The 23,452-nt window shown below is 38.2% G+C and overlaps 1 protein-coding gene across 1 annotated transcript in view; it reads right to left on the bottom strand.

Annotated features, from left to right (window-relative positions):
• Positions 1-21,948, bottom strand: part of MEIKIN (meiotic kinetochore factor) — a 119,190-nt gene extending 97,242 nt beyond the window's left edge. Inside the window, exons 1-6 of the mRNA XM_027101239.1 lie at positions 21,114-21,948; positions 20,873-20,966; positions 20,381-20,468; positions 18,608-18,668; positions 10,508-10,645; positions 3,184-3,303 (exon numbers count right to left, since the gene is read on the bottom strand). Coding sequence (XP_026957040.1) covers positions 3,184-3,303; positions 10,508-10,645; positions 18,608-18,668; positions 20,381-20,468; positions 20,873-20,966; positions 21,114-21,225 — 613 coding nt within the window. The 5' untranslated portion in view covers positions 21,226-21,948. The remainder of the gene's footprint in view (positions 1-3,183; positions 3,304-10,507; positions 10,646-18,607; positions 18,669-20,380; positions 20,469-20,872; positions 20,967-21,113) is intronic.
• Positions 21,949-23,452: the final 1,504 nt, after the last annotated feature.

Raw genomic sequence — 23,452 nt, 5'->3', positions numbered from 1 at the left:
TAAAGGCCATATATGACAAACCCAGAGCCAGCATCATCCTCAATGGTGAAAAACTGAAAGCATTTCCACTAAGATCAGGAACAAGATAAGGTTGCCCACTCTCACCACTCTTATTCAACATAGTTTTGGAAGTTTTAGTCACAGCAATCAGAGAAGAAAAGGAAATAAAGGAATCCAAATCGGAAAAGAAGAAGTAAAGCTGTCACTGTTTGCGGATGACATGATACTATACACAGAGAATCCTAAAGATGCTACCAGAAAACTACTAGAGCTAATCAATGAATTTAGTAAAGTAGCAGGATACAAAATTAATGCACAGAAATCTGTGGCATTCCTATACACTAATGATGAAAAATCTGAATGTGAAATCAAGAAAACACTCCCATTTACTACTGCAACAAAAAGAATCAAATACCTAGGAATAAACCTACCTAAGGAGACAAAAGACCTGTATGCAGAAAATTATAAGACACTGATGAAAGAAATTAAAGATAATACAAATAGATGGAGAGATATACCATGTTCTTGGATTGGAAGAATCAACACTGTGAAAATGACTATACTACCCAAAGCAATCTACATATTCAAGGCAATCCCTATCAAACTACCACTGGCATTCTTCACAGAACTAGCACAAAAGATTTCACAACCTGTATGGAAACACAAAAGACACCGAATAGCCAAAGCAATCTTGAGAACGAAAAACAGAGCTGGAGGAATCAGGCTCCCTGACTTCAGACTATACTACAAAGCTACAGTAATCAAGACAGTATGGTACTGGTACAAAAACAGAAATATACATCAATGGAACAGGATAGAAAGCCCAGAGATAAACCAAGCACATATGGTCACCTTATCTTTGATAAAGGAGGCAGGAATGTACAGTGGAGAAAGGACAGCCTCTTCAATAAGTGGTGCTGGGAAAACTGGACAGGTACATGTAAAAGTATGAGATTAGAACACTCCCTAACACCATACACAAAAATAAGCTCAAAATGGATTAAAGACCTAAATGGAAGGCCAGAAACTATCAAACTCTTAGAGGAAAACATAGGCAGAACACTCTATGACATAAATCACAGCAAGATCCTTTTTGACCCACCTCCTAGAGAAATGGAAATAAAAACAAAAATAAACAAATGGGACCTAATGAAACTTCAAAGCTTTTGCACAGCAAAGGAAATCATAAACAAGACCAAAAGACAACCCTCAGAATGGGAGAAAATATTTGCAAATGAAGCAACTGACAAAGGATTAATCTCCAAAATTTACAAGCAGCTCATGCAGCTCAATATCAAAAAAACAAACAACCCAATCCAAAAATGGGCAGAAGACCTAAACAGACATTTCTCCAAAGAAGATATACAGACTGCCAACAAACACATGAAGGAATGCTCAACATCATTAATCATTAGAGAAATGTAAATCAAAACTACAATGAGGTATCACCTCACACCAGTCAGAATGGCCATCATCAAAAAATCTAGAAACAATAAATGCTGGAGAGGGTGTGGAGAAAAGGGAACCCTCTTGCACTGTTGGTGGGAATGTAAATTGATACAGCCACTATGGAGAACAGTATGGAGGTTCCTTAAAAAACTAAAAATAGAACTACCATATGACCCAGCAATCCCACTACTGAGCATATACCCTGAGAAAACCATAATTCAAAAAGAGTCATGTACCAAAATGTTCATTGCAGCTCTATTTACAATACCCAGGAGATGGAAACAACCTAAGTGTCCATCATTGGACGAATGGATAAAGAAGATGTGGCACATATACACAATGGAATATTACTCAGCCATAAAAAGAAAGGAAATTGAGTTATTTGTAGTGAGCTGGATGGACCTAGAGTCTGTCATACAGAGTGAAGTAAGTCAGAAAGAGAAAGACAAATACCGTATGCTAACACATATATATGGAATCTAAGAAAAAAAAATGTCATGAAGAAACTAGGGATAGGACAGGAATAAAGACACAGACCTACTAGAGAATGGACTTGAGGATATGGGGAGGGGGAAAGGTAAGCTGTGACAAAGTGAGAGAGAGGCATGGACATATATACACTACCAAACGTAAGGTAGATAGCAAGTGGGAAGCAGCCGCTTGGCACAGGGAGATCAGCTTGGTGCTTTGTGACCGCCTGAGGGGTGGGATAGGGAGGGTGCAGGGAGGGAGACATAAGAGGGAAGAGATATGGCAACATATGTATATGTATAACTGATTCACTTTGTTATAAAGCAGAAACTAACACACCATTGTAAAGCAATTATACTCCAATAAAGATAAAAAAAAAAAAAGAAAATCACCATGAGATGAACACCACAGTAAGAACTGTGGCAATCAAGTTCTTCTGATGAATGGTAATATCAGTGAATGAAAGTTTGAGGAGAAACAGGACTTATGGAGTCTCAAACTATCTTTTTCTAGGTATTTATTAACTACAGAGGGAAACTAGTAACTTTACAGTGGAGAAAACCAGCAGATACCACCTTAATTAAGTGAAGTTTAACATCACCAATAAGAAGATATATGTACTGACATTAAGAATTCCTTAATACATCATTTCTGTGGTGTTCTTATCAAAAATTGCATAATTTCTTTCCTATCATGAGAAAACACTAGACAAATTCAAACTGAGGGACATTCTAGAAAATAACTGATCAGTAATCTTCAAAAGTATCAAGCTTATGACAGACAAACACTGAGCATCTGTCACAGATCTCAGTAGACTAAGGGAGAAATAACAATCTAATTCAATGTAGGATCCTAGATAGGATCCTGAAACAGAAGAAAGACGTTAGTGGAAAAACTGGTGAAACGTGAATAAAGTCTGTAGTTTAGTTAACAGTTTAATACCAATGTTAATTTCCTGATTATCACCATTGTATTACGATTGTATAGGATAATATTTCAGAAAGCTGGATGCGAGGTATATGGGAACCCTTAGTATTACTTTTGCAACTTTTCTTCAAGTCTAAAATTCAAAATAAATGTTTTAAGAAAGTAAACCCATATGTACTTAAGCTACTTACTATTAGTCAGATATGATGTGGAGCCAAAGGTAATCCTAATCAATGAATTTAGCTTAGAAATCATTCAAAAGAAAAAGTACTTTGCTTTTCCAATATAGACAAGGGTTTCCTCTTGTGATACGAGGAAAAAGAATGTGAAACTTACCTAAAATTGCAGAGAGGTTTGAAAACTGTAGTGCCTTCTGTATCGGTACTGCTTTACTGGTGTCCAAAAGAGTGGAATTCTTACACAGCAAGTTTTCTTCCAACATGGGACACTCCCAATCTAAAAAAGCAGGGAGAAATGGCACAAAATTTTGAACAACAGCACACAAGTGGCAGATTACCTTTTTCTCCTCAACTTAGGTCCCCAGCCCATACCAAGCTACAGTAGTTGAAGAAAGTTTGGGTGAGACAGAGAAAAAAAGACAAGCCTTGACGGCATCAGGATATTAAATAATCTTTGGGCTTCTGCAGTCCCCTAACACTCTTATTTCCTTTTACCCACCTCTTTCCCATTGTCCTCATACTATTATATCACATATTTAGTTAGGTCAATATTCAATATAGACATAATGATGATAAACTGCCATAAAAATCTTAATTTTTACTCTTGTGGTATATACCATGACCACCTTTTGTTTTTCCTGGAGTCAATAAAAGTTTTGTTTGTTTAGTTTTCTCTGTATTTTTCATCTATTTAATCCTAAACTCTACCAAATTGTATAAATCCATTCTGTTTATTCCATCCTCAGATGTTCTGAAATTTCATAATGTTTTGTCTTGGTGTTTTTCATCTATTGTGCTAGGCACAGTATGGCCCTTTTAATCCAGAAATCATATTCTTTAGCTCTAGAAAGTGTTCTGTAATTGTATCTCTGATAATTTTCTTCCTTCTGTTTATTTCATTATCTTTTTCTGGAACTCCTATTGTTTGATATTAGATTTCATATATTGCTTCTCTAACTTACCTTTTTTCTCCATTTTTTGTGTTTTCCTCCTGACTTTTTTTTTTTCTGGGAAATCTCCTCAACTTATCTTCTAATCCTTCTATTGAGTTTTCCATTCTACTACTGCATTTAATTTGTTCTCTGAATATTCACCCCCCTTTTTTTCCCACAGCATCCTATTCCTATTCAATGGATGCAATATACATTTTTGTATCTCAGTGAAGGTTTTTTTTTTCCAGTATCTTCCTTGTATTCCTATTTCTGCTTGGTTTCTTCTCTTATTTTTAATTTTATTATGGTGGAAACACTTAACAGAAGACATACCCTCAAATTTGTAAGAGTGCAATAGAGTATTGTTAACTGTAGGCACAGTGCTGTGCAGCAGATTTCTAGAACTTATTCATCTTGCATAACTGAAATTATACCTGTTGAATAGCAACTCCCCACACCCCTTTCTTCCAGGGCCCTGGCAACCAACATTCTACTCTCTACTTCTATGAATTTGACTTCTTTAGATATCTCATACAGGTGGAATCATATAGTATTTTTCTTCCTGTGACTGGCTTATTTCACTTACCATGGTGTCCTAAAAGTTCTTCTATAGTGTTGCATATAGCAGGATATCCTTTTTTTTTTTAACATCTTTACTGGAGTATAATTGCTTTACAATGGTGTGTTAGTTTCTGCTTTATAACAAAGTGAATCAGCTATACATATACATATATCCTGATATTCCTTTTTTTTTAAGGCTGAATAATATTCCATTGTATGCATATACCATATTTTCTTCCTCCATTCATCCCTCAATGGTCACTTAGGTTGTTTCCACATTGGGTTATTGTGAAAAAGGCTGCAATGAACACGGGAGTGCAAATATATCTTCTAGGTCCTGACTGCAATTAGTTTGAATAAACACTCAGAAGTGGGATTGGTGGATCATATATGGTAGTTCTACTTCTAATTTTTTGAGTAACTGCCATACGGTGTTCCATTGCAGCTTCACTATGTTACATTCCCATCAACAGTGTAGAAGGGTGTCCAGTTTCTCTATATCCTTGCCAACACTTCTTTTTTTTTAAATAATAACCATCCTAAGAGTTGTGAGGTGATATCTCACTATGGTCTTGATTTGCGTTTCCCTAATGGTTAGTGATCTTTTCATATACCTGTTGGCAATGTGAATGTCTTCTTTAGGGGAAATGTCTATTCAAGTTCTTTGTCATTTTTTAATCAGGTTATTTGGATTTTCTTTTCCTTTTGAATTGTGGGAGTTTCCAATATATTTTGGATATTAATCCCTTATCAGATATGTGGTTTGCAAATATTTTCTCCCTTTTTATAGGTTGCCTTTTCACCCTGTTGATTGTTTCTTCTTCTGTGCAGAAGCTTTTTAGTTTTATCAAGGCTCACTTGTCTAATTTTGCTTTTGTTCCCTGTGCTTTTGGTGTCACATAAAGAAATAACTGCCAAGACCAATTGCCATGAAGATTTTCCCCTATGTTTTCTTCTAGGAGTTTTACAGTTGCTGTTCTCACGTTTAAGTCCTTACTACATTTTGAGTTGACTTTTCTGTATGATATAAGGTAAGGGTCCAATTTCATTCTTTTGTATCTGGATACCCAGTTTTGCCAACATCATTTGTTGAAGAGACTACTTCTCCCACATTGTGTATTCTTGGCACTCTTGTGAAAGATCAGGTGACCATATATTTATGGATTTAGTTTTGGGCCCTATATTCTGTCCTACTGGTCTACATGTCTATATTGCCAGTACTATAATGTTATATTTACTGTAGCTTTGCAATATATTGATACTTTGAAATCAGTTAAGTGTTGATTTTCTGTCCAAATGTTCTATCCATTATTACAAGTGGGGGTACTGAAGTCTCCTACTGTGATTGTATTGATGCCTATTCCTACCTTCATTTCTGTCAGTGTTTGCCTCATATGTTAGTTAGGTGTTCTGATGTTGGGTGAATATTTATTCATAATTGTTACGTGTTCCTGATGAACTGACCCTTATATAATTATATAACATCCTTCTTTGTCTCTTATAATAGTTATTGACTTAAAGTCTATTTTTATCTGATATAAGTATAGCCCCTCCTGCTCTCTTTTGGTCACCATTTGCACGGAGTATCTTTACCCACCCATTTATTTTCAGTCCATGTGTGTCCTTAAATCTAAAATGAGTCTTTTGTAGACAGCATATGGCTGGATTTTTTTTCAATCTATTCAGCCACTCTTTGTCTTTTGATTGGGTTTAATCCATTTATAGTTACAGTAATTATTGATAGAGAAGGACTATTACAATTTTGTTGTTTTCTGTTTTGTAGTTCTTTTGCCTCTCTTTCCTCTTTTGCCATGTTCCTTTGTCTTTCACTGATTCTTTTATGTTGATATGCTTTGACTCCTTTCTATTTTTCTTTTGTGTCTCCTCTATACATATTTTGTGTGTGTGTGGTTACCATGGGGCTTACACAAAACATAGTTTAAACGGTCTACTTTAAGCTGATAACAATTTAACAAAAACTCTACACTTTTACTTCACCCCTCAAACACACTTTGCAATACTGATGTTACAATTTACATCCTTTTATATGGTGTATCCATTAACATATTTTTATAGTCATATTTAATACTTTTGTCATTTAACTTTTATACTAGAATTAAGTGATTTATATGTCACTGTTATAGTATTAGTATATTTGTCTATATACTTACCAGTGAGTTTTATACTTTCATATGCTTTTATGTTGCTGTTTTAGAGTCCTTTGTTTCAACTTGAAAAACTCCCTCTAGCATTTCTTGTAAGGCAGGTCTAGTGATGATTAACTCCTTCAGCTTTTGTTTGTCTGGAAAATTCCTTATCTTCTCTTCATTTCTTAAAGACAGCTTTGCTGGTTAGAGTATTGTTGGTTGACAGTTTTTTTCTTTCAGCACTTTGTCTATAAAATTCCACTCCCTTCTTGCCTGCAAGGTTTCTCCTGAGAAATCTGCTGATAGTCTAATGGGGTCCCCTTGTACATATCAAGTCACTTTTTTAGTTGCTGCTTTCAAAATTCTCTTTTTGTCTTTGACTTTTGACAATTTGATTATGTGCACCCATGTGAATTTCTTTGGTTCATCTTATTTGAGGTTTGTTGGGGTTCCTAGGTCTGGATGTAGATTTCCTTCCCCAGACTTAGGAAGTTTTCAGCCACCATTTCTGTGAAAAAGCCTTCTGGCCCTTTCTCCTTCCCTCCCTTCCTACCTCCCTTTTCCCTATGGGACTCCCACAATCCATACACTGATCTGTTTTCTTAACAGAAATCTCAAACTTTCTTCATTCTTTTATATTCTTTTTCCTTTTTGCTCCTCTGATTGGATAATTTCAAATGACTTATCTTTGAGTTTGCCGATTCTTTCTTCTGCTTGATCTAGTCCAATCTCTTTTACTGGGTTTTTAAAATTCATTTACTGTTTTTCTCAGCTCTAAGATTTCTTTTTGGTTAACTTTTTTCCCTATCTCTTTCTTAAAATTCTCACTTTCTCTGTGCATTGTTCTCCTGAGCTCTTTATGAACATTTGTTGAACATCTTTATGACAATTATTTTGAATTCTCTGTCAGGTAGTTCATATATTTCCATTTAATTAGGGTCAGTTTCTGGAGTTTTATCTTATTCCCATTTTTTGGACCATGTTTCGCTGTTTCTTTTTCTTTAATGATTTGTGTTGGTATCTGCACATTAGAAAAAACAGCCACCTCTCCCAGTCTTCACAGATAGGTGTCGTACAGAAGACCTTCACCAATCTTCCCAACCAGAGATTCTGGGATCCTCTCAAACCTTCTTGCCAGTTCAAACCACAGTCTTTGTTCTTAGTGCCCATGAGGAATCTAGGATACACCAAGTCCCATCAGTGCTCCAAGACAGATGAGACAAAAACTATTCCTTTGAGCAGCCCCCGGAAATGTTGGAATGTTGGACACAGTCCAACTCTTTCCTGCTCCAGAGAGAAGCTGGGATCTAGTGAATGTTTTTATGCTAGGACAAAATACTATCTTTGTTTCAGCACCCATCAGACTTCTAGAGTATGTCAGGTCCCATCAGCCCTCTGAGGCAGATGAGACAGTAGGCAATTCTTTGACTATTCCCAGAAAATTGAGAACTTTTGACACATGCTTCAGTCCTTTCCCTCCCTCCCTAGGGAGAAGCTGGAAGCTGAAGGTTTCCTGCCAACCTGTGCTGGGGGTGTGAATTATGGTGAAAGCGTGTATTGAATTTTCCTACTGGCTTCTCTGGGTGTGGTGGGGGCTGAGTTAGGTCTTTGTTGCTGCGTGCGGGCTTTCTCTAGTTGCGTCAAGTGGGGGTTACTCTTCTTTGTTGTGGTGCACAGGCTTCTCATTGTGGTGGCTTCTCTTGTTGCTGAGCATGGGTTCTAGGTGTGCGGGCTTCAGTAGTTGTGGCTTGCAGGCTCTAGAGCACAGGCTCAGTATTTGTGGCACAAGGGCTTGGCTGCTCCGCAGCACGTGGGATCTTCCCGGATCAGGGATCGAACCCGTGTCCCCTGCATTGGCAAGTGGATTCTTAACTACCGTGCCACCAGGGAAGTCCTTCCTACTGCCTCTGATGTGACTGGTCTCAAGCTTGCCTGGGGTGCAGGAGCCCCTCAACTAGTTTTTAGATTTCTCACAAAGGGAATTAGTCCATGTATTGTTGTTGAATTGGTGTGTCCCTGGGGGAAGGCAGGTCTAGGGTTTCCTATTCCAACACCTTACTGACTCACTACCATATTTCGCTTTGTTCTGATCTCTATGTTTTATGTTAGAGGGTTTTCTCAGAAGTCTAGTAGTCCTTGGCTCTCTGGGGGCCCTAAATGGCTAAGTGGGATCTCTATGGCTTAGTTGGGGCTTGTCACATAGGCAGCTTCACTGTAGGGTTCTTGTCAGTTTCATTGAAGGACTACTGAGGCCAGTATCTTTAGATACTTTCTTTAGGGTTGCTCAGATTTCTCAGGAAAAAACCTTCCATTCCCTTGCCTGAAAGTTGCAATTCTGGGTGCTAGCATTCTGGAAGCTGAACAGAGTAATGAGCTGTTGGGTTAGGATGAGAATAGGCACTGGGTGAGCAAGTACCACAATTTGGAATGTACACTTGCATTTAATTCCCCCTTTCTGCATTCACTACAGTATCTGAAGCAGTTGGTTTTTTCTGTATAATAAATAACACTGAAATGCCACTAGCAGAAAATGAAAGCATTTATTTCTTATACTCATGTCTACTGTTTGGCTCAAGCAGCTCTGCTTTAGATTATATGGGTCTGGTGATCAGCTGGAGCAGCTCTCTGAAGTCTGCAGTCTGCCTGGGGCTATCCTGCTCTGTATCTCTTATTCTGGAGTCCCACAGGAGAGGTAAAAGCTAATTAGGATATACATGTGGTCCCTGACTTATAATAGTTCAACTTACAGTTTTTTCCATCATAAGTGGAAGAAGATCTGTATTCGTCTCATGATGGCCAAAAGGATAAGAGGACAAGCCCAATCATGTATGCACATATCAAAAGTTTGTTTATGTATCACTCACTGATATCCTATTGCCCAAAGTAAGTCATATGGTCAACTCCAAAGCAAAAGAGTGAGAAAGTACACTTCATCCACTATGAGGCTATGACAAGGGTATGGCTATATAATACTACTACAGGGGAATGAGTAATTGGGACTAACATTTCAAAATACCATGCTATCCCTGCTATTAACAGTACCTAGTATCCTCCAGTCCAGAGTCCCTCTGTTTCAAAACACCCCAAAGAATAAATCTCCAGACTCCATTTGAGTAGGAAAGGAGAAGTCACCACATCTTTTGTGTTTCGGACACAGCTTTTTACAAGTATTTTACAAGCCACATTGAAAACTTTTCTGGGATACTATGGTATTGTACAAACTAACTTGTTTCTGGGGTATTCTCATTGTTGATTTAGGACTCAGTTTTTTCAATTCTGCTTTATCAGACCATTTGCTCTCTAGCTTTCCAAACTTTATGCTTTATTCTTCCCCATTCTCTTTACTCTTATGTGCTTATGTCTTTTTAAAAAAGCCATTGCACAAAGTTGTGGAGGAAGGCATGTGTTCAATCTGCATCATTAACCAAAGGCTCTTAATTATACATATACTAAATGTAAATAACTGTTAATTTGTAGAAAAAATTCCGACAGGGAGATGGTCTAGTCAAGCTTTTAGTTATTGAAAAGTAAGAGAAGTATAGGAAGTAAAAGATAGCCCATCGTTCAAGAGAACAAGTATACATATGTTATGTGCAAAACTGTTTACTAACTGGATATGTATTACATATAAATGCTAATCTTTTCATCCTTCCCTGATCTGAGGGCTTTTGATCTATAGTCCTATGTGACTGAGCATGGAACACAATAGATAGTGGGCAGAAGAAGGTTTTGGTGGAAAAGAAGTATACCTCCTCAAAAGGAACATTATTCATTGCAGGATTTGTGGACAAAGGAGCAATTTCTATAGTAGAGCAACTTAAGGTTGAAATTATTTTCTCACCTAAATAATCTGATCCTCTGAAGAGTTCAGGCGATGGGAAGCTACTTAAACTCTCTTCAGAAGTCTTGTGTTCTGTATAAGAGTCTGTGATTGAGTAACTTAGAAGAGAGCTAGAAATATCATGCTGTAAACTTAGTCCTGTAGAATAAACAAACAAACAAAAAGGGTAAAATGTTTCAATAGTAAACAGATTCAAAATCCTAAGAATTCAAAGTTGTAGAAATGTACATGCAGTTATATACTAATAATGTAAAATTACACATACAACTGAAAAGGCATACTATTGTACACAATCTTAAATTGTACTTCAATCTGAGAAAATAATTCTGTTTTTGATATGGAGAAAATGCACTATAAATCTTTTCCATTGTTTTTCAAAGTTTTATAATTTATTCCTTCCCTACTTTGGTTCAGTTATAATTCCTGGCTCAAAAATGCAAGTTTTATCAACTATACTTCAATAAAAAATAAATATAAATAAATAAAATGTATACTTAATTTTTTTTTTTTTTTTTTTTTTTTTTTGCGGTACGCGGGCCTCTCACTGTTGTGGCCTCTCCCGTTGCGGAGCAACAGGCTCCGGATGCGCAGCCTCAACAGCCATGGCTCATGGGCCCAGCCGCTCCGTGGCATATGGGATCTTCCCGGACCGGGGCACGAACCCGTGTCCCCTGCATCGGCAGGTGGACTCTCAACCACTGCGCCACCAGGGAAGCCCTATACCTAATTTTTTAAATGCAAGTTTTACATATAAGTAACCCAATAACTGTAAGCTAACTAGCTGAGAAGAAGAAACAGTGATTCTAGTTATTCCATAAAAAACAATGAGCATAAACATAGACTCAAAGGAACACAGATCAAAGGAATTGAACAGAGAGCCCAGAAATAGACTCACACATATAAGAGTAACTGATTTTTGACCAAGATGCAAAGGCAATTCAGTGGAGAAAGGATATTCTTTTAAACAAATTATGTTGGAACTGGATATCCATATGCAAAAGCAAAACAAAACAACTTGCATTCATACCTTCCATCATATAAAAAATTAACTCTAAATGCATCACGATTCTAAATGCAAATCCTAAAACTACAAAACTTTTAGAAAAAAACAGAGGAGAAAATCTTCATGACACTGAGTTAGGCAAAGATTTCTTTGATATAACACTAAAAGGATGATTCATAAAACAACAGCAGTGATAAACTGGACTTCATCAAATTTTAAACCTTTTATTTGAAAGAGATGGTCAAGGTGAGAAGACAAGCCATAGATTAAGAGAAAACATTTGTAAATGGACTGGAATCCAAAATATAAAGAACTCCGAAAACTCAGTAATAAGAAAACAAACATCTCAGTAGGAAATTGGGGTAAATATCTGAACAGAAAATCTCCCAGAATCAGAGGTCTTAAAGTTATCCCTGTGAGAGTAGCCTAGAATGAAAACTTTTCTAATAAATGACAGGGATAGAACTTAGTATTTATTTGAAGAACCAGAAGATTTAGTAAGGAAAGGGAAAATACACTCTGCTATAGTCAGTCAGCATTTATCAAACACTTCTAACATGATAAAACAGAGGTCAACACTAATAGAAACTGGAGGGGTGTGGGGTAAGGGATGAAAGGAGAGCATTACTCTGAAAACCCATTATCTTCTGCCCTGCCCTATCTATACCTATCTCTGCTCATCCATTACCTACCTGATACAACTAACTCTTTATCCTTCCCATTTTGACCTCACCACACCCTTCTTTTCCACTCCAACCCCCTCCTTAAAGTTGACAATTGTTTCCTACCTGGCCACCTCCTCCAGCCACCAGTGCAACACTTAAATTGACTGACTCAAGCTACCATCCTTCACCTCCTCAGATGTCAGAGGTAAATTATGCCTCTAAGTATCTTTTGCTTCCCCTACTTCAGCTGCCCTAGAGTGTCCTTCCCTGTCCTTGCTACTTTTTACTTTTCTCACTCTGTCTTCATCCTTCTCACTGACATGTTGTTACATCTCTTGTGCCTTCCACCTCTCAAAATTCCATGAATACCACTCTCAGGAGAGCTAACCCTTCCACCAAACCCCAGAACTCAAGCCAGCCTTGGAAATTAGGAAAGCCCTGTACTCACCATCTAGGTAGTTTGGTAGAGAAAAGAATAAACAAATGTTCCTGATTATAACAGTAGAAGGTTGTTTCTGGTGTCACAAGTTAGAAATGTAAATGCACTTAGAATTACATGTATATCAAATTATACCATACATTTAAAAAAGTCAAATAGTTCTACAAGGCTTTTATCAAAAACCTCTTGTTTCATAACCCCCATAATGAAACAACTGTTTTCAACCCTATTAACTCTATTGTTTCTTTTAATATCTTCCTTTATATTTTTAAATTAAATGTATTCAATGATTCTATCATTATGACTGCTTAAATATATTTAGAGCTGAGCCATGTACTATGAGCTATATTATTTATATCGCCTTTTTGCTACAAGTTTTTGTTTTTCCTTTGAGTTATTGATAACCTAATTTTTAATTAGTTTTCTAACCACCCATTTCATCCCAACTTTTTGCAAAAGTGTAAATTTCCTCTCAAAATTTTTTTTAAATGCCACGTTATCTATCAGTTCTTTTCTTTTTCTTTTCTTTTCTTTCCTTCCTTCCTCCTTCCCTGCCTCTCTCTCTCTCCTCCTCTTTCTTTCCTTCTTTTTGTTTTTCTCTTTTTTAAAAAAATATTGCTACTGAAGATCTCAATATACTTGCTCAAATTTGGACTGGTTATCCTCTAGACATGCTGCACACATGTCTTCCCGGGATTTCCCTTTACCATGATCCTAAGAAATTCTTTCACATATTTTATGTATTAGAGCCTCTGACTTCTGGATCTCATGATTTCTTCTTTATTGATTTACTTTCTGGTTTTGCTGGAGTATCTTCTTCATTTCCTGAGAAAAGGTGCATGGAAGACCTGTCTAAAAAATTTCTTTATACTATCTTCACCCTTGAGTGATTGTTTAGCTGAGTACAGAATTCTAGACCAGTATATTTTAAAAACTGATTGCATTTTTTAGTGTTTGACAGATTTAAACCTCACTGCTCCATGTTCCCCTTCTGCCCCACATCGGTACAAGCTGATAAGCCCTGGTGCTCCATCTTCTGGCAACGCCAGCAAGTTAAAACCTCACCCCAGCCCCACCCTCTAACCACCTAAAAACCCCAACACAGTCTCCTTTCCCTGCTCTCTCAAGCCATTTTCAGTCCTGCTCTCTCAAGCCATTTTCAGTCCTGCTCAGGAGAAACCCTCCTCTCTAGAAGGCTTCATTATATCAGTAATAAACCTTTCCATACCCTCCTGGTATGTGAATGGCATCATTAACCTTGAAATTGGAAACAAATTTTGGGTGGGAATCTATTCTGTCTCTGGAAAACTGAAGGACTTCTCTCTTTATCCTGAGGATTTTTGTATTACATAACGTTGTGCCTTGGTGTGGGTCTTTTTCATTCATTGTGATGGGCAGTTGGTGCGCTCTTTCAATATGTACACTCATAACCATTTTTAATTTTAGAAAAATTTCCAGTTTTATGTGTTTAATAATTCCCTTTCTGTTTATTTTATAATATCTGGAACTACTATTTTTCAGATGTTAGAATGCCTAGACTCAGCTTATAATTATTTTTCTTTTTAAAGCTTTATTGAAATACAATTCATATTCCATAAACCCCAATCTTTTAAAGTATACAATTCGGTGGTTTTCTAGTATACTCATAGAGTTGGGTCACCACTATTTCTATCTTTTATCTTCTCTTTATGTCTGTTCAACTTTTGGAATATTTCCTTAAATTCATTACCCAATCCTTCATAGAATGTTTTCCTAATTCTATGTTACTATTTTTTAATAATTCTTTTTGTTTTCTGAATGCTCCTTTTTATAGTAGCCTGCACTTGTTTCATGGACACACATTTTCATCATCCTGAGGATAATAATGAAAATATGGCTTAGAAGTTTTTTTCTTTGCATTGTCTCTGTCTTTCAGGTTTCTTTTTATTTGGTATCTAACTTTTATTTTAAGTATTTTCTTTAAATGCCTGGTAATTCTTGAATGTTTAAGAATGAGGCACTAGGACTCCCCTGGTGGCACAGTGGTTAAGAATCCGCCTGTCAATACAGGGGACGTGGGTTTGAGCCCTGGTCTGGGAAGGTCCCGCATGCCGCATAGTAATTAAGCCTGTGAGCCACAACTACTGAGCCTGCGCTCTACAGCCTATGAGCCACAACTACTGAGCCTGCATGCCACAACTACTGAAGCCCACACACCTAGAGCCAGTGCTCCACAATGAGAAGCTACCGCAATGAGAAGCTCGCGCACCGCAACGAAGAGTAGCCCCTGCTCGCCACCAACTAGAGAAAGCCCATGCGCAGCAACGAAGACCCAGTGCAGCCAAAAATAAATAAATAAATAAATATTTTTTTTAAAAAAAGAATGAGGCAACTAAATAGCAGTTGGAAACTCTGGATTCATAAGTGGGGTTTAGGAAGTAGTGGGCTTTACTGAAGGGTATTTGGACAGGGACCAGGTCATTACTGCCAGAAATAGGTCTTTTCCAAAAGAGGAATCCTCCAATCCCTTAACTGGGGTGTATTTTCCTGAGTGGGGTAAGGAGTCTGGGGTAAGTAAACAGATTTTAGTTAATTCCCTTCCCTCCTCCTCCCATCACATCGCACTGCTAGTTTTCAATACAGCACCCCTGCCCTCAGCAGTACTGAACCATCCCTGTGTCCAGACCCTTTGCTTCAATGTCTCTGGACTGCCATGGTGGGAAAAAGAGTAGCTGCTTGGCTACACAGTGTTGGGGAAGGGATCACAGCATCTAATTGCTACTTTTGTGTGTGTGTGTGTGGTACGCGGGCCTCTCACTGTTGTGGCCTCTCCCGTTGCGGAGCACAGGCTCCAGACACGCAGGCTCAGCGGCCATGGTTCACGGGCCCAGCCGCTCCGCGGCACGTGGGATCTTCCCGGACCGGGGCACAAACCTGTGTCCCCTGCATCGGCAGGCAGACTCTCAACCACTGTGCCACCAGGGAAGCCCATCTAATTGCTACTTTTAAGGATTTCCAAAAATCCTATTTTCAACATTAACTCTATTCCTTCAGGAGTATGTGATTCCTCTAATTTCTGAAACTTCAGCTTGACTCAGTTTGCTTCTTGGTTTGTTCTAGGTATCTAGGTTTCAGCTTTTTTTTTTTTGTCTGTTAGGCGTATTATAATTTATTCATCTACATTCCAGATTCCAAACTTTTGCTGATTATTTCTTGTCAGCTGAGGTCTCTTTTTCTCTATGTTGTGGATTCATGCCTTTTTTAATGCCTTTATTGGTATTTTAGTGACGTTTCAGAAGGGAGAAGTAAACATATGTTCAATCCTCCATGTTAAATATGAAATCCTGAGTTAATTTTCATCATGTTGCAAAATTACTAGATTCCAAGACAGAATTAAAACAAGTAATTATATGTTAAATAGAATTCTGTGGGCTGCTCAAAACCTAACCATTTATATTTTATTATAGTATAAAGTACTCTAGGTCTCAAATATCAATCAACAAATGAACTCAGAATACAACCAGTTTGTTAATTAGAGACAGTCTATTTTCTAATTCCTCATACCTTTCACACATCAATTTGATAAAGCTAGTAACCAAGGACATTTATCATATATTTAAACTACAATTTTAAAAAATACTGATTATGGTAAAATTGTTTATTTCCTCTAAATAGAGTAGAAAACTCATTCAACAAGCATTTCAAACTATTTTATGTCCCAAGAATGGAATAGGAAGATAAAAGATACTGCTTATTTTCAATAGCTTTAGGGCCTAGAGGAACAAAAACAATTATACTGCTGTTTTGAGTCCTATGACAGTGCCATAGAATTACCAGGATAGAACAACTCATCTAGAAAGAGAGAAGAGCAGTCAGGAGAGGCTTCCCAGTAGAGATAGCACCTGAATCTATTTTTGAAGAACTAGCAGAAGTTAACCAGGCAAAGAGGCAAGAAGAAGAAGGAGGGAAAAGCATTTGTTGAGAACCTCCCATGCTCTTTTGCACTATAGTTTAAGAAAATTCCTCTATTCTATTTTCTAGCTAGCTAATTTAATTTTCAGCTGAATACATCTCAATATTAGGTTAATTTCTTATTTTAAAATTTGATGATATTTTTAGTTTCCAGGGACTATAATTTTTTTATAGCAGCCTGTTATATTATGGATTCAACGGCCTCTTGTCTCTAAAGAGATATTTAAAGTTTTCTACCATTTCCCTCAGGTGTTAATTCTTTTGTTTGTTGCATTTGTGGCCTCTCTTCCATGGCACTGATTTTCTTCAAAGATTTGACTGTTTCTGATTGTTCATATCTCTATTTGAGAATCTGTTTGTATGGCACAGAGTATAAATTCTGAAACAACAACCTACCTCTGGAGATTTTAGAAGAGTGATGAGACATTCTTGGAACTTACCGTCTAGGTGGGGATGTCCTCCTGTATTTTCCAGGTATTGTAGGTTACATGGGGACACTGCCCTATTTGGCTAGTATCCACATTGGAAGTCTCTTATATCAGAATTCCCACTTCAGAGAGCCATAATGTATCTTCTTCCTGGGCTTAGCAACCATAAGCATAATCTATATTTTTAACTTTTTTGCCCCTCTGCTCTCTGTGTGGCAATCTGGAGTTACTTCAGACTCCCTTCTGCTTCTCACTCCAGTTCCAACATTGACCCTAAGGAGCCAAAGTGAAGACTTAGTTCACTTTGCTTGGCAGTAATTCCTAGGGTTTTGACCTGGCAGCAGGCACTGGGAGCTGCCAGTGTTTCCAGTGTAAGAAGGGGATGAGAAGGGTGACAGGTCATACAGTGCCAGAATGTAGTGCTTAATCCACCACCCTGACAACTCCTTCAGGGTCCCATCTATTACAGTGTTTTGCATTTATTGACCAAGTGTTTTGAGTTAAGTGCATCTCCAGAGCTATTCTTACCTCTGCAGTGGTTTTTCTCTGCTCTTCGTTTATTCATCAGCTGGATCTCATCTGTTTTTAAGAATTCCTCAGTATTTTTGGTGTGGTAATGGCATCCTTTCTTGTTTTCAAAAATAACTTCAATTACACCAAACTTCTATCAGTAGCCCTCCATGTCCAACTGCCTATTTGACATTACTACTTAGACATCTTAAACACACCCATAACTTATTAAAAAGAGAATTTATGATCTTTCCCTCAAACAAGGTTTTTTCAGTGAATGCTACCACCTTATACTCAGTTATGCAAGCCAGAAACACGTGTCATCTTTGATACCTCCATCTTCTTCACTCTTCATTTGCCAAATTCTGTCAATTTCATTTCCCACAACAGCCATAAGATATGCCCACTTCTTTCCATTTCCAATATCATCCCATAGTACAAAGAGCCATCATTCCTCCCCTTAACTACTACGATAGCCTCCCAACTGGTCTATTTACATCTACTCCTACTTTTTTCCATACTGTAGCTAATACGATCATATCATTCTATATTTAAAAAACTTCAGTGGCTTCCTGCTGCTCCAAAGATAAACATCAGTATCTTTGGCATGGCCTATAAGGCTATGCAAAGCCTCAGTTTGTCCAACCCTGTCTTATTATCACACTTCCTCCTCTCTACTTCAGCCACACTGGCCTTCTTTCAGTTCACTGAACACAAAATGCTCAGTCCGACGTTAGGGTCTTTGCACATGCTGTTCCTTCTGCCTGGATTTCTCTTTATTCACCTCTCTTTATAGTTCAGCTCTTCTTTTTTTTCAGATCTCAATTAAATTGCCATTCCCTCATGGAAGTCTTCCCTAATCTCTTCAAATAAATTCAGTTACACTCAAGTTAACCTCACTTTTGTAGCACTTATCGCAACTATAATTTACTGGTGTGTGCTTGAAGGCTTTGAGGATGAAGTCTACAGCACAGGCCGAAGGATTCAACTTGGACCAGGAGAAAGACATCTCTTCCACTGAGATGGGAAGATAAGGCAGAGATACAAATGGATGCTTATGTTTGTAAGAAAGCAAGTTGAAGAAGTTCACATTGCCAGTCTTACCTGATACTCGTTCACTATTTGATAAACTACTATCAACCTGGAGGTCATCTGTCACTGACTCCTATGTGAAATAAGAATTAAAGATATAACACCAATTATGAGATGGAATATTTTTATATTATAATATTATAACACATTGATTTGGTTATTTCAAAAATGCAAAACTAATATCAACTTTGTATGTCAGTTTCATATGTAATACATTCTTTCAGCTTATTGATACAGATGTAGTCTTATATTTAATATTAAATCTTAAAATATAATATTATGGACATATCTAGGGAGTCAACAATATACTAGTCAACTAACTATTGTGGGATAAACCAGCAACTAGAAAATAAAGATGAATATTTTTCTGACACTGTAAGTAGGAAAGAATTTTTCCCTCTAAATATGAAAGCAAAATAAATCCAAAGAAAATGATTGATAAATAAGTCTAAAATACCAAAAATAAAATTAAAGGCAAACAAATGTGGAAATATTTGTAACGTGTGTGTAAAAGTACAACAATCTTCAATATATAATGAATAAGTATTTCACCAAAATATCACACAAATGGCCAATAAAATGAGAAAAAATATCAACCTTACTAGCATTCAAAGAAATGGAAAGTAAAACAACATGCTACTTTTCATCTATTAAATATCTATCTATCGATCGATAAGTAGATAGATATTTTAAGTTTCAGATAAGATGGTGCCAACTGGCCAACATGAATCAAAACTTTAAATATAATCCAACCCTTGACCCACTGCAACGTATTTGTCTTAGGATATCAATCTGAGGTACACACAAAAAATTTCTGTGGTAGGCTATCTACTGATATCTAAAAACCTTATATCTACTGATATCAGCAAAACCTTAGAAACAATCTCAATCTCCCAACCACAGAAAAATAGTTATACAAATTATAGTATACCTATGTATAAGACAAAGCACTATGCAGACACTAAAAACCATATTTTTGAAGATTACTTAATGTTAGAGGAATTTACACAATAAGTTAATTTGTAAAAAAAATTTTAAAGGCACAGAAAAAAGGAATGGAAGGAAAAGTACAAAACTTAAAAGAAACTGATTAAACATTTTTTTGCATAGTCTGAATAATCTATTAGGGACACTTAACACTGTTAAAATCTGGGGAAAAGCCTTTTTTAAAAAAATGCCTTTTGTTAAAACTGCCCTCCCCCAGAATACATGTCAAAGAGAAATACGCAAGCTAAAATGCTGGACTGTGACTATCCAATTTAATGCTAACGTCAGATGAGTCACAAGCAATTTTTAAAATCTGAATTTCTCCAAACTACTGCTACACATGTTTAAAATACTGTACAGAATCCACATTAAATACAGTAGATCAGGAAGTTATATAATATTCTAATGATAATGAATCCTCTGTTTCTAACTATTAATGCAAAGTCAAATGAGAAAACATGAAAATGGCTTTGAAATGTTTAAGTGCTACCAAACATTAGAGAATTACTAAGAAACACTTTATATCTGTCACACAGAAAATTAGCCAGTAATGAATATTTCTTCAATTTTTGTCAAAGGAAAGAAAAAACAAAAATGCATGGCTATGAGTCTACCAGAATCATTAATTCAAGGCCCTGTCTGAAGATACAGCATCAATGTTTATAAAAACACTAGAAAGCTATGTAGTCTCTATAAAACAAAGACCATATTATATTTTCATATAAGACCAGAGGTACATCAGGCACCACTGGTCTCTACCCTAAGCTTATCCAAGGACCATAGCAGAAACATACATACACTCAATGGAGCAATCTTCTCATCCTGGGCTTCTTCACTAGTGCTATTTTCATGCAGGCTTTTCTCTCCTGTACCTCTTAACTGAGTGCTAACAAAAAACAACACAATTAGTTTGCACCGTCTGGACTTGGCTCTACATGTCCCTGATCACTATTCACACTGTTATAATCTGAAAAGCTCTGTGGGAACATAATTAACAAGAAGTAAGGAACACAGTAGGTGAATTGTATCAATAACCAATTGATGCCACGAATGCTTTCCCAGAGGTTTTCTCTCACTTGCTTTTAGGCAACTTGGTAAAACTTTTTTTTTTTTTTTTTTTTAATATATCTTTTTCCTAAGTCAAATTTCTGGCTCTATGTTCAGAGAACAGCGAAATCAGAGCACACTATTTTCTTCACTGACTCTTACAATGAGAGGCTATTAGGAGAAAATCAGGATTGAAATTTTGAGGTGGCCAGAGGCATGGGGCTGTTACTTGTGGATACGCACCTCGGTGGCCCAGAGCTGCTACCTCCCAGCCGACTCCGCTCTGATTTCTCTGTGATTCTCTGCAAACTGCGCGTTTTGCCACTTCTTTTCAGGCCTAAGAGAGGATGACATGCTTCAGGGAAAAAGCCTTGGAGGCCTGCCCGCGGGCCTCGGAGGTCCCTGGGGCTTAGGCCCAGCCCACCCCGTGTCCCACTCCGTAGGCCAGCCACACGGCGCTTACAGTGGGCAGACAGCTTCCGGCCGGGCCCTGACGGGGCCTCCGCCTTAGCCAGGGCACCTAGATCTGGCGTTGGGGTTAGGTTGAGCCTATGGCTGGCCCGCTTTTTGCGTGTACAGACCCGTAGTGACCACATTGCCACCCCACCGCCAGGCCTCGGAGGGCTCTTGGTCCTCGAAGGCCTGTCTCGTCTTCTTCCTGAGGAACCGAGCTACGCCGGAGGGAACCAGCGTTCAGGCCTGGCCTGCGGGGCAGCCCGAGAGGAATGAAAGAGGTGAGAAAAAAACAACAGGCCCACAGCGCCAACCCCCACACTGGTCTGGAAACGCCGCCTCACTCCCGCCTTTTTATCTCCGAGGAGTCACGCGGTGGCTTCTGGGAAGACACAGTAAAGTGGCAGTGCCCCGCCCTCCTGGAGGCGTAGCGCCAGGGAACTTGGTGGTGGACGGGGGGGCCTGGACCTTGGACTCTAGGCACAGGCTCCCTCGCCTCGTGCTGAAGGGAAAATTAATGGAAAAAGACTTTTCATCGTCCAGGAGGTTGCTCTTTTGCTTTTCATTTTCTCATTAGTCTGATGGGCCCAACACCTGGTACTGATGGCTGGGCCGCTCTCCTTAGCAACATTACCAGGAAGGCCATGGTAATGGAGTTTGAAGTCTCTTAGCACATGGAGTCTAGCTGGGGGTCAGCCTGACTCAGTGCAGGAAGGTCAGAGAGGAATGAAAGCACGTTATGGTGACGGGGAGTGTCCTCCTGAGTGTCCACTGGCCTTCAGTGCCTGGGGCCGCCAATTTACTGGGGGCGGGCATGGTACTTGAGAGTCTAACCAGGCATTAGAAGAGCTTAGGTTCCAGGAGGTTTCTTCTCAGGGACAAGCAGAATCCCTTAGCCCCTGCCTAGAAGCTACCTCCTGGACATCTCTGGGCAGCCTTGTGGTTAAGGTAGTGAGCTCCACAAGGGAGGCCCTCCTAGTGCCCTGAGGCTCAGCTCTTTTGCTCTGCCCAAAGGAAGTAACATAGGAATGACCACTCATTCTCTCCATACACCCAGGTTGAACCATCTGGCTGCATCTGATAAACATATTGTGCCTATAATAACCATCTTCTTATTTAAAAAAAATGTCATTTCACAACATTAAAAAATGCTGTTTGTACAGATGAAATTAGAAAAACACAAAGACTTTTTCTGTGATGCTCCAATATTGTCTGTAAATATAGCACACATATAGCCACCATATTTTCATAATAAAATCACTGAATTTTTTATTCAAAATCTGCTCATAGAAAGTCACTTATTAATAATTAAAACAATCACTAATTAATCATTAGACTTAACTTTGTAAAGAACAGAGGGTAGGCATTCTTACCTGATTAGATATAGTGCTTTGAGTCACTGAATCACTACTTACTTAGCACCTTACTCTGTGTTAGGCATTGTGGTAGGTCCTGGGGATACAGAAGTGAATTAGAAATGGTTCTTCAATCAAGAATCTCACAGTTTTTTTGCAGTATAAAGCAGTTATCGTATTTCAACATCTTCTCTTTAGTCACATCCATAATATGCTGACAGGCAGTCTCTAGTTTACAAGCCAGGTCTCCAGGCTCCCTTCTTGCCCTTTGGAGAATGTTGTGAAAAAAAAAACTTGGAGCTCTTAAATGACCTTTGGGAGGTATAGATCCTGGGATGCCCTAGACCTAGAAATGGAAGAAACATTGAAAAAGGAAAACAGCTTAAAGCAAAAGTTGATCTGCCCTTTGGTGGCCCTATTCTCTAGAACTGTCTCTCTATAGTGAATTACATTCACTGAAGTGCCATCAAGTCAAGGTTTATGGGAGTTAATTGCCTAGGGTTTCAAAACTGGAAATAACCTTTGGTGTGATTCCTTGAGCCAAAAGGGTCCTTAGAGATGATCTTGCTGTCCCCTCAATTCGAAGCTGAGCAAACCACAACGTAGGAGGCTCATTATGACAGGTGGTTGACCTAGGTGGCATGGATCTCCTGACATTTGGCTAGTGTGCTTGCCATGCTCCCACTCCTCCTAACACATGGCTGGAAAAGGGACGGGGGGAACAAGGAAAAGAGCTCGAAGCCCTAAGTAGCAAGGGGAGGGGAAGGGACTACATACAGACTTGCAATTTAAAGTTTCACCTACCCAGCCCATAAAAGGGGAATGAAATGTGTCCCCTACAAAAGGGTGAGGTAGGGCAGAGATATCTCAACTCAATCACCTGTCTCCCTCCACTCCGTCCTCAAATACACAAATGCCAGTGCAAGCATTCAGCCATGAGTGTTAAACTGAACATCTTCCATTTCCCTGTTGTATTGCTTCCATATCTACACTCAGAATTCTTTCAGTGTTTCAG

This window comes from Aethalodelphis obliquidens, unplaced genomic scaffold (assembly GCF_003676395.1).
Source record: "Aethalodelphis obliquidens isolate GAN/ISIS:26980383/991018 unplaced genomic scaffold, ASM367639v1 scaffold4, whole genome shotgun sequence".
NCBI lineage: Eukaryota > Metazoa > Chordata > Mammalia > Artiodactyla > Delphinidae > Aethalodelphis > Aethalodelphis obliquidens.
This window is presented reverse-complemented; position numbering and strand designations above follow the sequence as displayed.